General features: G+C 36.7%; 1 protein-coding gene across 1 annotated transcript; it reads right to left on the bottom strand.

Moving 5' to 3' along the window:
* Positions 1-7708: 7708 nt before the first annotated feature.
* LOC121238887 (U-box domain-containing protein 44-like) lies at positions 7709-12997 on the bottom strand. Its single transcript, XM_041135963.1, has 5 exons — positions 12330-12997; positions 11411-12226; positions 10442-10748; positions 9722-10183; positions 7709-8902 (listed from the first exon to the last, which is right to left on the bottom strand). Exons 1-5 carry the CDS (start codon positions 12798-12800, stop codon positions 7809-7811), a joined length of 3150 nt encoding a protein of 1049 aa, XP_040991897.1. The 5' UTR covers positions 12801-12997; the 3' UTR covers positions 7709-7808.
* Between the last annotated feature and the right edge of the window lie 947 nt (positions 12998-13944).

Genomic DNA, 13944 nt, shown 5'->3' with positions numbered 1-13944 from the left:
ATACTATTATACAATACAACAATTTAATACCAAAAGTTTGAAAAATAACAAATCCACGGCATGAAGTGATTTTTGATGGGTTTTTGTATTAAAATAATCTCATAATTCTTTTACCCAAATCGTACCTTAGGATGAAATGTACTTTCTTCAGACCAGATTCGGTTGTTTGTCGCATTCAATGTATCTTAAAAAGTTTAAAAGAAGAAGCTGTTTTTGTGATAGAAATTTGGAAGCTTTATTAATTGATAGCCTTTTGTTAATAACGTGATTTTTAAAATTAATTACATAGGTATAATTTGGTGCAAACTTATAGTTTGGCCTCTCTACTAATATATTCTAATTATTCTGCGCAAACCTCAAACCTGTGTTATCTTTCCAAAGAAATCCCAATAGAAAAATAGTAGTGATTGAGTTACTATTTTATTATTATCCATCTATTACCTAAATGTATTTCAAGTTTTTTTATTTTTATCATTTTCTTTCAAGTATTTTTTTAACATCTTTAATCATTAAGAAAAAAAATTAAAAAAAATATATAATTTTACTAATATTCACTTCCTTAATCATTAAATAGAATAAAAAAAAATCAAATGTAAAACAGTAATAAATGAATAATAGTAGAATAGTAACTCTCTCATTATTCATAAAAAAAAAATGTTCCATCCAAAATGGCTAAAAGCGATCAACTAGGTAACAAATATCTTGCTCCTTCTAAATCAATATATGATTTAAGCCTGAGAAATTTTCATCAAACAGTACTCTTTGTATTATAAGTATTTAAGTTTTAATACAATTTTAAAGCTTGTAAATTTTGTGTAGTCTCTTAAAAAAATAGTGAGATTTATTATTAAAAAAATTATTTTTTCATATGAATATCAAATTTATCTACTTTTTCGAAAGGAATGCACAAAACTTACACATACTGAAGTTGCAAATAAATTTCAGTTCATAATTTTGGATATTTTATGTGAAATCATCACTTATTTTAAAAATTTAAATTGATGAGAATATATAGATTTTATTATTTACTTTATATCTTAACACTCATCTTCACATGTGAGTCAGACTCTCTTTTAATAGATGATATAACACGTACAATATTTAATTAAATGTGATAGAGTAAATATCAATCATGTTCAAATTAAGGATTTAGATCTGACATCATATGAAATTACTAATTATTTCAAAAATCAGATTTAATAATTTGTAATATATTTATAATATTTTTTAACGGTTAATTTTTAATTTATTTATCAATATTGGTTAAGAATACGTGATATTTCTGTCCCATTTCATCGTTAGATATTTGTTTAAAATATTTTAAATTAAAAAAATATCAAGAAAATGAAAAAAAAAAAAAAAAAAAGAGAGAGAGAGAGAGAGAGAGAGAAAATCTGCCACCGCCACTATCGAGAAAAAGTAACTCCCAGAGGCTTAAACACTCACCGTCCGTATTTGTTTCTTTCAAACCACAGTAATTATTCTCTGGTGACAACTGACAAGATCTGCTTAATGCGATGTTTTGAGAAGAGATGTCACTTAAGGCAGCATGCGTACGACTTCCCTGTCCTTCTCAACTTTTCACTTTTAAAATTATATTCTTTTAAAAATATATTTTTAACTAATAATACAATAATAAAAACATAAATTCATCTGAAGAATAATGCAAGTTGTCCTTTCCAATGGTCTCGATATATTTTTTATTTATTTATTTAGTGATTATAGAAGTATTTCTTTGATTATATTATAATTTTTTTTTAAATTTAAAGATATAAATAAAATAAATAAAAAAAGTGGTCAGGTGGCCACATATGGAGAATTTGGAGTGTAGCACGACTCTGATTTCCTTTATAATTAGTTCCCTCTATAGGGCTTTATTTTTATTTTTTAACTTAAAATTGTGAATTACCCTTTATACCCCTAATTGAACAAAGAGAAAAAAAAAAAAAAAAAAAAGGAAGAAGAAATAATTGGCTATTATTGCAGCTAGGATAGTGGTAGACATTGACAAACATCTCCCCTGCTCATTGACCTACTCTGTGAGAGGGAGGTATGGCTGTAGGGGTAGTAAAAGTGAGAGGAATTAGGAAGAGTTTAACAGTGGGCTAGAAGGAGAGGGTGGAAAGTTCTCCATGTGGCGCACAATGGGTTCCGCTCAGTGGGCCACCAAAATCTACCACACCAGACGGCCCACCGCATGCCAAGGGTGAAAATTCATCATTCCATACCAAATGGCACGTGAGATCTTGCGACCCCACGTTAAGTTAGAAATGGAGGAGCTTCACCTCGAGATGGGGTGGGTTGCTAGAAATAGAGAGCACTCTTTTTATGGTACTCATCACAACCAATTGATGGCTATGCAAAAGGCTCCTCCTCCACTGCGATTGCGAACATAATAATGAAATCCCATTAAGCTTATCTCAAAAGACTCAGGCTCATTTGGATTGGAAAATAAAATTTGGTGAATTAAAATAATTTATAAATAATAGTAAGATTTATAAGTTAAAATTTATAAATAATAATAAGATAAATTGATATGCATCTCTCAATTCAAACCAACTCTTTACTGCGTTTGGATGTTTATGTCAGTTAGTTTAACTACTTCCTAAAATCTTGTGCAATGGACTGTTTCTAAAGCCAATTTTAAAAGCATGAATTACCTTCCCACCCACCATCTGGAATAGTGTCAACAAGAATCTCGCAAGGCTGTAATCTTGTAGTGAAATAAAAAAAAAAAAAAAAAAAAAAAATCCAAAATCACTGGTGATTTCACACGTAGCACAATGATTGTGATAATTTGTAGTTGTTGAGCAGAGAGGGACAACCTTGCATTGGATTGAAAAGTATGGCTTCTTCTTTAACTACAATGCTGTCTTGTCCTCGCCCTATATATAGCACATAATACTTACTCAACTAAAGCCACCGCATTCTTCGGCTTGCCAAGTTTCGTTACTCCACAAAGTGAATACATTTTGAAGCCAAGTTGTCAAAAATGTTTGCCAAGTGTTTGGTTTCAGAGAACATATAAGAGAGGAAAAATAAAAGGAACGGACAACATTATTATCTGCAGCCTTCTTTGGATTGCCGATTTCAAGCCAAGAGGTCGGAAAAGTTTGCCAAGTGTTCGGTTTCAGAGAACATGCGAGAGAAAGAGAAGGGACACAAACATTTATTGGACTCCAAGATCGAATCGTGAAACTGACAGTAAAAAAACTGTTTTTTTTTCCAATGAAAACTGTCAAAAGTCCGTGTCATTTTGCTGACTGACCATTTTAGTATGTTCACTGTTCAGAATTGTCATGCAAATTCATCTCAATTTGCATGAAGAAATGCCGAGTCTTGAACATTTCTGTGACTGTCATCGCAGCACACGCGTCCCGCTGTGTCCTCCAGCCTCTTCATCCTCCCCTTCAAACCTGCACGTTTACCTCGTCTAACTGTACTTCGGCCCCGTCCCTTTCATCTAAGAGACCGTAAAGAACGACGTGTGTCGGGTAGATAGATGGAGATGACAACTCTGATGCTTTTAAGGTGAAAAAAAAAAAAAAAAAAACACAATGATTTGAATAAAAAGAATGGGGCTTTTTATTGTAAGAGAAATATTGTATAAAAATAAATTTACAAAATGATATCATTTGATTTGATTCGTTATATTGTGAATTTATTTTTATCTCAAAATAAATCTAATGATGATATAAAATCACGTCATTTTATAATTTACTTTTATATAATTTTTTTTATATTTATAACACTTTTCTTAGAATGATGATTGTTATTTTTTTTAAGAGGAGAATGATACCTTAATTTTATTAATAGCCATCACTTATTGTGGAGGAAAACTGTAGTTACAGCCAGATGCTGAGGGTTACACATTTTCAACAAAACCAAAACCCAGGCATCAAAAAATTAAACAACCCAATCACAATACAAAACATTCCATAATGTTCATAAAAAAAATTATAGGACCAAGATAAAGTAAAAAGGGTGAAACAAAAGACACATGCCAAAAGAAAACACCAACAAATAATATCAACTCAAATAAAACAAATAGCACTTACCAATAGAACCCTACTTGAACCGCAAGTAGGGAAGACCAATTATGTCCATACGAAGAAGACCTTGGAGGTGATCGGTTCGATTCTCACTGTTAATGGTCCAATCCATATTTAAATCCTCAGCTCTCTGCTTGGCTAAAAATTCGGCCACGACATTACCCTCACGAAAAACATGAGTCAAACAATACTCTACGCAGTCCAAGAGACCCTGCAACTTTTCCCAGAAATCCTCTAAGTACCAAATATTACAAGCTCCTTTTGTAATCCAATTAACAAGTAATTGAGAGTCTGTCTCAATCTCAACCATGCCAAAACCTAACTGACAACAACTTTAAACCCCTTCTAATAAGCTTTTCAATTCAGCAAAATTATTAGACCCCTCACCCAAGAACACAGAATAAGCTGTATGCAATCTACCACAACTGTCACGAATCACCCCCAGCACCCACTGGCCTAGGATTTCCTAAGCTACTACCATCCGAGTTCAGCTTCATCCAACCTTGTGGAGGCTTGATCCATCTAACCACATGAACTTGCCTGGGTTTGGAAAATAAAACTGGAATTTCCAATCTTTGTAAAATAACAACATCATGGGAAGAGATCCTAGAAACTTTCATGACTAAAGAAATAATCATGCGAATCCAAAACTTAATAACATGCCAAACCGACTGAACTGACTCTACCTTATCCTCAAACTGAGCCTTACAGCACCTATCCCAAAGCTTCTAAGAGACAATAGAAGGAAGAAGACCAAAAATAATCCGTAATTGAGAAGATTTACCAGCACGGCGGAACCAGAAATTAGTTTGCTCCTTCCACGTCTGAAAAAAGCCCATATGAACACCTAATTAGATTGCAGCCAAATGCCAAATTTGTCTAGCAAAATCACCAGTACACAGCACGTGGTTTATATCCTCCATATGACCCCTGACACAATAATTGCATTTAGAAACCATAGGTATGCCAATATTCCTGATCTTATCATCAACACTCAAACAATTATGGGATACCTTCCACATCATGATAGAGATTTTCTTAAGAAGATTGATATGCCAAATCAAATGAGCCTAAGGTAAGGGAGACACTCTAATCGGATATAATTCCAGTCACTTTTAGTAGCAAATTTACCATCATTATCCTTCAGTCAAACAAGAACATCATGCCCATCCTTCCTCCTAGCCAAAAACTGATATAACTCAAGAGCTTTATTTTGGCCTACTAGTTTTCCAAAAGGAGAATATCCCATCCGTCATCAATCCGACATTCTTTAATTTTCAACAAAGGTTTCTCAAGAACCTGGTAATGAGCACTAATAAGACCACCATCCTCCCAATTCTCATACCAGAAAGAAATATTACCCTCTCTAACCATCCATTTTGAATTATTTAGCACCTTCGGAATACTATGAATAATTGATTTCCAAAACCGAGTACCCTTATTAGGATTCAGAATGGATAAATAACTACCCTGAACATACTTATCTCTAAAAGATTCAGGCCATAAAGATTGACCCTGAATGGGACGCAAGGCAAATTTCATGTGTAAAGCCTTTTGAATATCCCCAAAATCACGAATACCCAAGCCACCTTCCTCCGTAGGAGTACAAATATGTTTCTAGGCCACACACTTTCGCTTACCTTTGCCATAAGAATCACCTCAAAAGAAGTAACTAAGAATCCTATTCAAAACCTTACAGCACCCAATTAGGAACCTGTAAAACAACAAAAAGATGAGTGATCATGCTCGACAAAACATGGCACAAAAGAATTACCCGACCACCAGTAGAGAGCAATTTCATTTTCTACCTTGCAATTTTCTTATTTACTTTCCCAAGCAACTAGCTAAAATCACAAACCTTAAGCCTACCAACCACAATAGGAATACCCAAATTCTTAAAAGGAAAGGAACCATTCGAAAAACTAGAAAATAGCACTTGTATCTTTATTAAGAACTTGGCATGTCTAAATCTCATAAACATTTAAGACCTCCATCAAACCTTTCATAGACTGCTTACCACCATTAGCAAATATAACAATATCATCAGCATATATAAGGTGAGAAATAAGAGGAGTACCTCTAGCCTGAGTAAATGGTCCAATTTTGCCATGCTTAAACGCTTCCTTTAGTAGACGAGACAAAACCTCTTGCATAATAATAAATAAATAAGGCGAAAGAGGGTCTCCTTGCCTTAGACTCTATTCACCTTTAAAGGAACCTAAAGAAGTATCATTCATCATAATAGAATACCGGGGGGTGGAGATACACAATTTAATCAATTCGCAAAACTGAGAAGAGAAACCAAAATAGTCCAAAACATGTAAAAGAAAATTCCAATTCACTCGATCATAAGCCTTGGACATGTGAGGTTTAACCAGAATATTACTCCCATGTGACTTTTTATTAATAGAATGAACAATTTTCTGAGCAAGACTAATGTTTTTAAAAATGATGCGATCAGGAATAAAAACCCCTTGCTCATGAGAAATCATCTTAGAAAGGAGATTCGTCAGACGACCCACAATGATCTTAGCACAAATCTTATAAATCACCGAACAAAGACTAATAGGCCTAAATTTATCAAAACCATTAGACGTATCAACCTTGGGAATTGGCACCATAAAAGACGCAGTATAAAATCTAGGGAGCGAATGATGATTAGTGTCCTTTGTCGTGCAATTTGGACATTGGCTGCTGTATCTTGGCATGTTTGAGTATTGTGTTTTGTTATGCATCAGCCACTATTCACCATCTTACACTTGATAATTATTTATTTTTTTATAGGGTGTGAGATGTATGCAGTAAATAGTGAGTGATGAAAAGAATTATTCTTAAGGGTTATCATAACTTTCGCATTTATTCTTTTTATCTTCTTTTTGGACACTTGACCACCCATCTCCCTTTCTCTTTTGCTAGATCTGTTTCATTATCGAGATAAGTTTTTACTTTCGGAAAAGCATGTACCTAGGCCCGTTGCCCACTCGTCTTTGGGGCTTTTTGGGCCCCCTCTTCATGGGCTCTCGATTTTGATGGGCCGTCTACCCCAACATCTGAGCAATGATAACATAAAAAATTGGCACAGATTATTAAAACTTCACTAAATAAGAAAAGAATTTAATTGAGATTTCAATTGCAGCACTAGAAAAACTGTTCTTCATCAACCGAATTTATGAACAGATCTAGAATTTCCATTTCTGTCAAAGATAGGCAAAACATATCCAATGATTCATCATCCCTACACCACACACCATATATGAATTTTTTATCTTTTTTATTTTTTTTTTCTTAGCGAGTATGATAAAATAAAATAAAATAAAATCTGTCAAAGATAGGCAAAACATATCCAATGATTCATCATCCCTACACCACACACCATATATGAATTTTTTATCTTTTTTATTTTTTTTTCCTTAGTGAGTATGATAAAATAAAATAAAATAAAATAAAAATAAATATGGTGTGTGAGATGATTGTAGCAAAGCTCATCCAATGATATCACAGGATAGGAAGCTACCTCATCTGTAGGGTGTAGAATTTGAGTCCATCCTATCTTAGGTAATTGTAACTATGTCAGATTAGAATAGTCTCGACCGATACATCAAGCTATTGATTGAGAAAGAACTCAAAACACCAAACAGATTGCTCGCAACAATGAATGCAATTAAGCCAGTTTTAATCGACTATATAGGGTGAGATCATCGTATAATAATAAATATCCACACAATAAAAGTGTATAACCGCCCTTTTCATTGGCAACTACCCCCGTGCCCCAGCTTGACTAGAGGCCCTTCCACTAATACCTGATATTTGCTTTAGGCTGGTAAGCGCATCCTGAGCATGCCTCTTTGTGTTGGCACCACCATGTTTAAAGGCTTCCACCAATGCCCTAACCAGAGACTGATTGAACGCCAGCCGATGACTCTGGCTTTCCACTCTCAATGTCCTCTCTATCATCCAAATTGCTCTCTCTTGAAGCTCTCCGGGTCGAACTTCTGTGAAAAGATTGACCAGGGCATCAACCACGCCCTGGTGTTCAAGCTCATCAACTACTCTCTTGAAATTGTTAGAGGTGTCTGAAACAAGTGTGGAAAGTGCCTCTACTGCAGCAATTTGAACACCAGTGTCCTCATCTGTGAGAAGATCAACCAGGGGTTTGATGCAGTTGCTCTTGAGCAAGCACAGCTGACTATCTTCTTCACACGCAGCATTATGAATAGGACATGTAGAAGGTTTATTAGCAGCCCTCCCACACATGAAAACTAAGGAAGAGCAGAATCCATTAAGAGGGATTGGTTGTGAGTCCCCAGCAGCAACTGACATTCCACATTCTGACAAATTCTTCAATCCAAGGGCAGCAAGTTGCTTCACTCTTGGGTTTGAAGGAAAACCAAGCTGCTCACTGAAAATGGTCATAAGGTTATGCTCTCTGACAAAACCAAGAGTCTGCAAATCATGGCGCCTTGTAAAGTGAAGTAAAAGCCCAAGAAGACCCTCTGCCATGCTTGACGCAGGATTAGATGTACGCCTCTGGTTTTTGAGAGTAGTTACGGTCCATCTCACAAAACTGGCTCCCAGGAGCGTTTTCACTTCTTCTTCTGATAGGGAAAGGTTAGCAAGTATACATGCCGCATCAGATTGCTCACCCTCTGTAGATTGGCTGCCTAAAAGTTTATCTTTGAACAAGGGAAGCTTGTCAGGTCTTAGCTCACTTGTTAGATCTTCACCAAACCTTTCTGAGAGTATTCTTGTGAGCCTGAAAGCATAAATTCTGTGTTCAACTTCTGAATGTTCAAGAAAGGATATAATTGTTTTGATGCCATCCCCAGATTTTATATGAGAAGTCACCGACTCTGCAAAACATAAGCCATGGCTTACTGTTATTATGCTTTAAGATATTGGAATCTCCATTATTTAAGCTATTGTTATCACAAGTAGTAAGACAGTCAATCCCCCAAGTTCCAACTATGATAAAGACAGATTCGTTTCCATTTTATGGTTACATTCAACAAGCCCCATGGTATTTATCATGTATATAAGAAACCGAGTTTACAAAAAGTTAACCTAATTACCTGCTTATGTTTGGCCTACTATGCATTCCAAACTCTTGGACCTTATGTTTTGCAATTTTAGGCACATATAAACAGCTAACCCACAATATGATTAGTACTAAGATGTAGCAATCATAATAGTAAGTTAATAACGAAGTTAACTATAGGATTTAAGGAAAATAATCCCAGCTCCAAAGCCTACAAGAACATCTGAGAAAAAAACCTTGAACACCAATTTCGTAATGGTTACAGCTGAAGACTTGAGTATTTTAGTTAAATTCTCTACTTTTAAAATGGACAGTGGTCATTATGGAAGGCCACTTTGACGAGGTATCACAGCAGCCTTATTCATATAACACGTATGGACAATTTTCAAATCCTAGTATGATCATCACACTGACATAATGCCCTTCTAACAGCATCAGCTACATCTTTACCCAAGTCTGATTTCCTATAAATGGAAGCCCAAGAAATAAAAGTCTGAAAATTCTAGGCAGGCGCAGGTATCACATAAAACAATTAACCATATAAAGATCTAGTTAGATATATATACAGAAAGGGATGCCATGGTGACAAAAATATAATCATTTTAAACATAATTTTTTTTCAACGAGGACACACCTGATGCCTGGGGAGACAACGCAACTCCATACAGGATATGGAGAATAGAGACTTGGCATCGAGGGGATACAATAGATAGAAGGCCCAAAAGACTACATATAAATGACTCCGACCGCATTGAATGTCCTCTCTTGTCAACAGACGCCAATTCCCAGTTCCCAGGTTTTGAAACAATTTTGGCAATTGTTGCTGCTGCCAATTCCTTCAAATCAGGTGAAGTGTCCTGAATAAGCAGAATATCTGTAAGAGCTGGAAGCACAGCAGAGTCAACAAGGATGATTGCATTGTCATCCAGCCCAGACAAGTTATACAATGCTCGCAAGCTTGGTGCCCTTCCTTCTGGCTTATATAGCAGTTTAACTAGTATTTTAGCACTTTGCCTAGCAATTTGTTCTTTACTGCTATTTGTCAAGGTCATCCTTCCCACAATAGATGCCATCTCTATTTTAACATCATCAGAACCTGTTCCAATGAAAAGCCCATATAAATCTCTGATCATGAAAATGTGCTACTGATATAAGGAAGACAAATATCTCAGAAAGATTCCTGTTTCCTGCTTACTTGCTACAACTCTATGTAGAAACAAATAGTAGTTACAAAGTAACGTTGTGCTCTCTTATAAACTGACTTACGTGGTGAGACATTTTAAAAACCACCACATATGCAATGTCACATAAAATAACTTATGGACGATGGAAACAGAAACCTCAGAAGGCGTACCTTCACAGAGCCGACTAATTAAGGGCTCAAATCTTCCAGCTGCTGCCAAAGGTTGAACATTATCCTCCACCCTCTCCATCTGCTTAAAGACCTCCTCAGCTAGATTGGATAGTGTAGGATGCTCCAGATTTCCTGCCATACTTGAGAGAAGAACTAATGCACCTCTTTCAGATGCAATTTTTATGCAACAAGCTTCGTCACTAGAGAACTCAAGTAATAATTTCACAGCAAACTCTCTCTCTTTCTCGGAGCTCCCAATAAGACTACGTATGGCCAGTCTAGTGACACCATCTTCAAGCATTCTTTTCTGAAATATTTCACACATCCTCAGAAACTAGAAAATAGTATCAGAGACCATAAGGGCCTAACAGTCAACAGAGAATAGAATATATACGGAAAGAAAACAGATTTTTTGGAAGTGTACCCAATGAAAGAAACACGAAAAGAAGTGCCTCAATAGGAAAATTGTTGAGGAAAGAACAGAGTTAAAAATTAACAAATATGAATTGCACCTCTGTTGACATAACAGCCTTGCGACTCTCTCTAAGCCAAACAACTTGCTTACTGACAATACTCACGGTTTTCCATTTTGACCCAAGATCGTGCTAATAAATTAATTAGCAACATTTTAAAGTTATTTATTTCGCATATTGTCGTGGGTGTAAACTTGTGCACTTCGTTGGAGCTGACTATGATGTTAGGATCTGACATAGTTTAAAATCCTTGATGTGGAACTCGGACCAGATTACACAGTTAGACGGCTGTGCCTTCAAGGTCAAACTAGTCCTTATCGTCGACTCCATGTTTTTTTTCATTCATACATATGCAAGCACCTCGACATGCAATTTGATACAACCAACCCAGTTCAACAAATTCTCAATCACCTTGAACCCATAGATTTTGAAGTGTGATACACATGTAATGTTGCAAAAACACAAAGCAAAGATCGACATAAACTCTCTCACTCACCTTGCTTTCTTCATCTTTGGCCATGCTAAGTAAAGCCATGAGCGCCTTGCTTCTCAACTGCGTTCCGACACTCTTGGAGCTATTTCTGAGCAACTTAACAAGGAGCTCAACAATGCCAGCATTCCTCACTTTATATCTACTAGTGGGATACTCCTCGGAAATCTTGTAAAGAAAATCAAGCACCTTCTCAATACTATGGTTATCGACCGAAATAGGCTCCTCACTTAGCCACGTCGCTGCAGAGTTAACCTGAACCTCGATATTCCGATTAACCCACTCCTCGATTGCCCCGGCCAACCCAATATTTGGTTTCAGCTCCAGCGACTTGAGCACCTGCCCGGTCACCGGGCAAGTCGGGTCGCGAGCGTCCTCTATGCACCGCTCGAACCAATATTCAATGGCGGTGCGCTCGTAATTCTGAGACGTCTCCAGCACCACAGGCTCCTTCATGACCTCCTTCGTCAGCGGACAGAGGAAGTTCTTGAACGGCGAGGACATCTGCGGTGCTGCCGATGCGGCCTCGTACTCTTCGAAATCCACATGCAGTTTCTGTGTGATGATGTCGGGTTGGACGAGGAGGTTGCTGAGAATACTCTGCAGAGAGACCACAATCCGCCTCTCCGACAGCGAATTGGAGTGCGTTAAATCGGTCTGGAACAGATTGACTTGTTCGGATAACTCGGAAAGGTTATCGGGATCGATTCCTAGAGCTCGCGCTAAGTCCATGATTATAGCACTCTGTACTGCTTTAGTCGTTCGTCTCCCTTGGCCCTCTTTCTCTAGCGTACAATGCACTCTCTCTTCGTTCTCTGTTACCTGCGAAAATTCGAATCGAGCCGCCATAACGGCAACAAGTTAGAGAAAATGCCAATTGTATGGAGTGCATACATATAGAAAGGGAAGTGAAAGAGAAAGGTACGATGAATTGAGCTTGCTTCATGTCTCGGGAGAGATCGGAGATCTTTTTGCGGAGCTCGGGGAGGTCGTGCAGAGCGGAGTCGAGCAACGCGAGCCAAGCAGCGATTGCCAAGGTGCGTTCCTGGAGGGAGGAGCGGAGGGAATGGCTGTGGACGAGCACGAAGATCTTGCTGCGCTTGGTGTAGACCGACACCGTTTCGGAGGCCACGGAGAGATCGGCGGCCACGCCCTTGATGGCGGTGACAGCAGCGGCTGGGAGGTAATCCGGCGAGGGGAAAGAGCGGAGGAGCTGGTGGAGCAGGAGCTGGAGTCGGTTCGCAAAGGCGGAGAAGCGGCGTGGGTTGTCGAACGAGAAGCGCTGCCGCTGGTGGTGGGGGTCGTCGGAGACGACGCAGAGGTCGGAGAGTGAACTCTGGATGGATTCTATAGCCGCAGACGCCGCCGAAGAAGACACCGGCGTTGCTGACGCCATCTCACCGCGAGTTTGGCATGTGGGAAGTCAATCCACCGGGCAGCTAGAGTCGATTGAAGCTTTCGGTAGTTTGTTAGCTTCTGTGCGTGTGCGTCGGTCTCTGCAGAACAGGGTTGAGTCCGGTTGTTGGAAATTTCGGCGAAGAAAGAGTCAGCTGTTTGACCCAGAAGTCAGAAGCGCACACTTTTCTGGACGTAGGAGATGATTGAACAGTTGATTTTTCGAAAACAGGAGGTAACGAACCCGATCGATTACGAACGTACTGAACCGCAGATTCAAACGGATTCTGATCGAATTATGTTTTATATGCATATATATATATTATATTCTTATTTATCTTTTATGTTATATTATTTAATATTTATTAATAATTAGATCAAATAGCATTATTTAAAATATAAATTTAAAAACTATTAAATAGTGTAATATCATTTAAAATAAAAAAATTTTACTCATCTTTCTTACACTATACATCACACATAAATTTTTAATTTTTTTCTCCTATATGAATGATGAGTAAAAAAACTATATTAGTTTATGAAAAATAGCACAAAAAATAAAAATAAAAGTAAAAATAATGTGTAGTGTGTGTAGATAATGATCAATAACAAAATTTTTTAAAATAAGAGCAAAAAGTGAGTTTAATATGAAAATTAATAATAACTTAACCCATTCCATAATTATTTTTACAATTATATATTAAATAAAGGATTTTTTTATAAAATAATTATAAAAAACATCATTATTTTATAACAAGTCAGGCCAGATAGGTTATGCACAAAACCTCCCTCAAAAAAATTAATTTAATTCTCAAGTGATGTAGGGAGTATATTATTTACGTTATTTAAATAATAAAATTTGATGTATAAATTTATAAATATATTTTTTAAAATAAATTTTGAAAAATAAATATTTTATTAAATATATTCTAACTTAATAATATATATCTTTCCCTAAAAAACATTTATGTCCAAAGCCATTGTTCGATAGTCAAAGAAGTCAACAAATAGGGAAAAATCTAAACCCCCGAAAGGAAAGAACGCTATGAAATTACGATTAACCCAACTGAGACTTGGAGCATAGTAGTCGTCAGTAACTTCTTCTATGATTACCTATTCTAATCTGACCTCTTAAATTGATTCCC

The sequence above is a fragment of the Juglans microcarpa x Juglans regia genome, chromosome 7D (genome assembly GCF_004785595.1).
Source record: "Juglans microcarpa x Juglans regia isolate MS1-56 chromosome 7D, Jm3101_v1.0, whole genome shotgun sequence".
Classification (NCBI taxonomy): domain Eukaryota; kingdom Viridiplantae; phylum Streptophyta; class Magnoliopsida; order Fagales; family Juglandaceae; genus Juglans; species Juglans microcarpa x Juglans regia.
Note: the sequence above shows the minus strand (reverse complement) of the source record. Positions and strands in the feature narration are given on the sequence as shown.

What these genes read in the sequence shown, in the direction of transcription:
- LOC121238887 (XM_041135963.1), bottom strand. Translation starts at nt 12,800, where the DNA reads ATGGCGTCAGCAACGCCGGTGTCTTCTTCGGCGGCGTCTGCGGCTATA. An exon ending in CCAAAGATGAAGAAAGCAAG is followed by an intron (nt 10,749 to 11,410) that starts GTGAGTGAGAGA and finishes GAAATATTTCAG; the next exon opens with AAAAGAATGCTTGAAGATGG. An exon ending in AATTAGTCGGCTCTGTGAAG is followed by an intron (nt 10,184 to 10,441) that starts GTACGCCTTCTG and finishes TCATTGGAACAG; the next exon opens with GTTCTGATGATGTTAAAATA.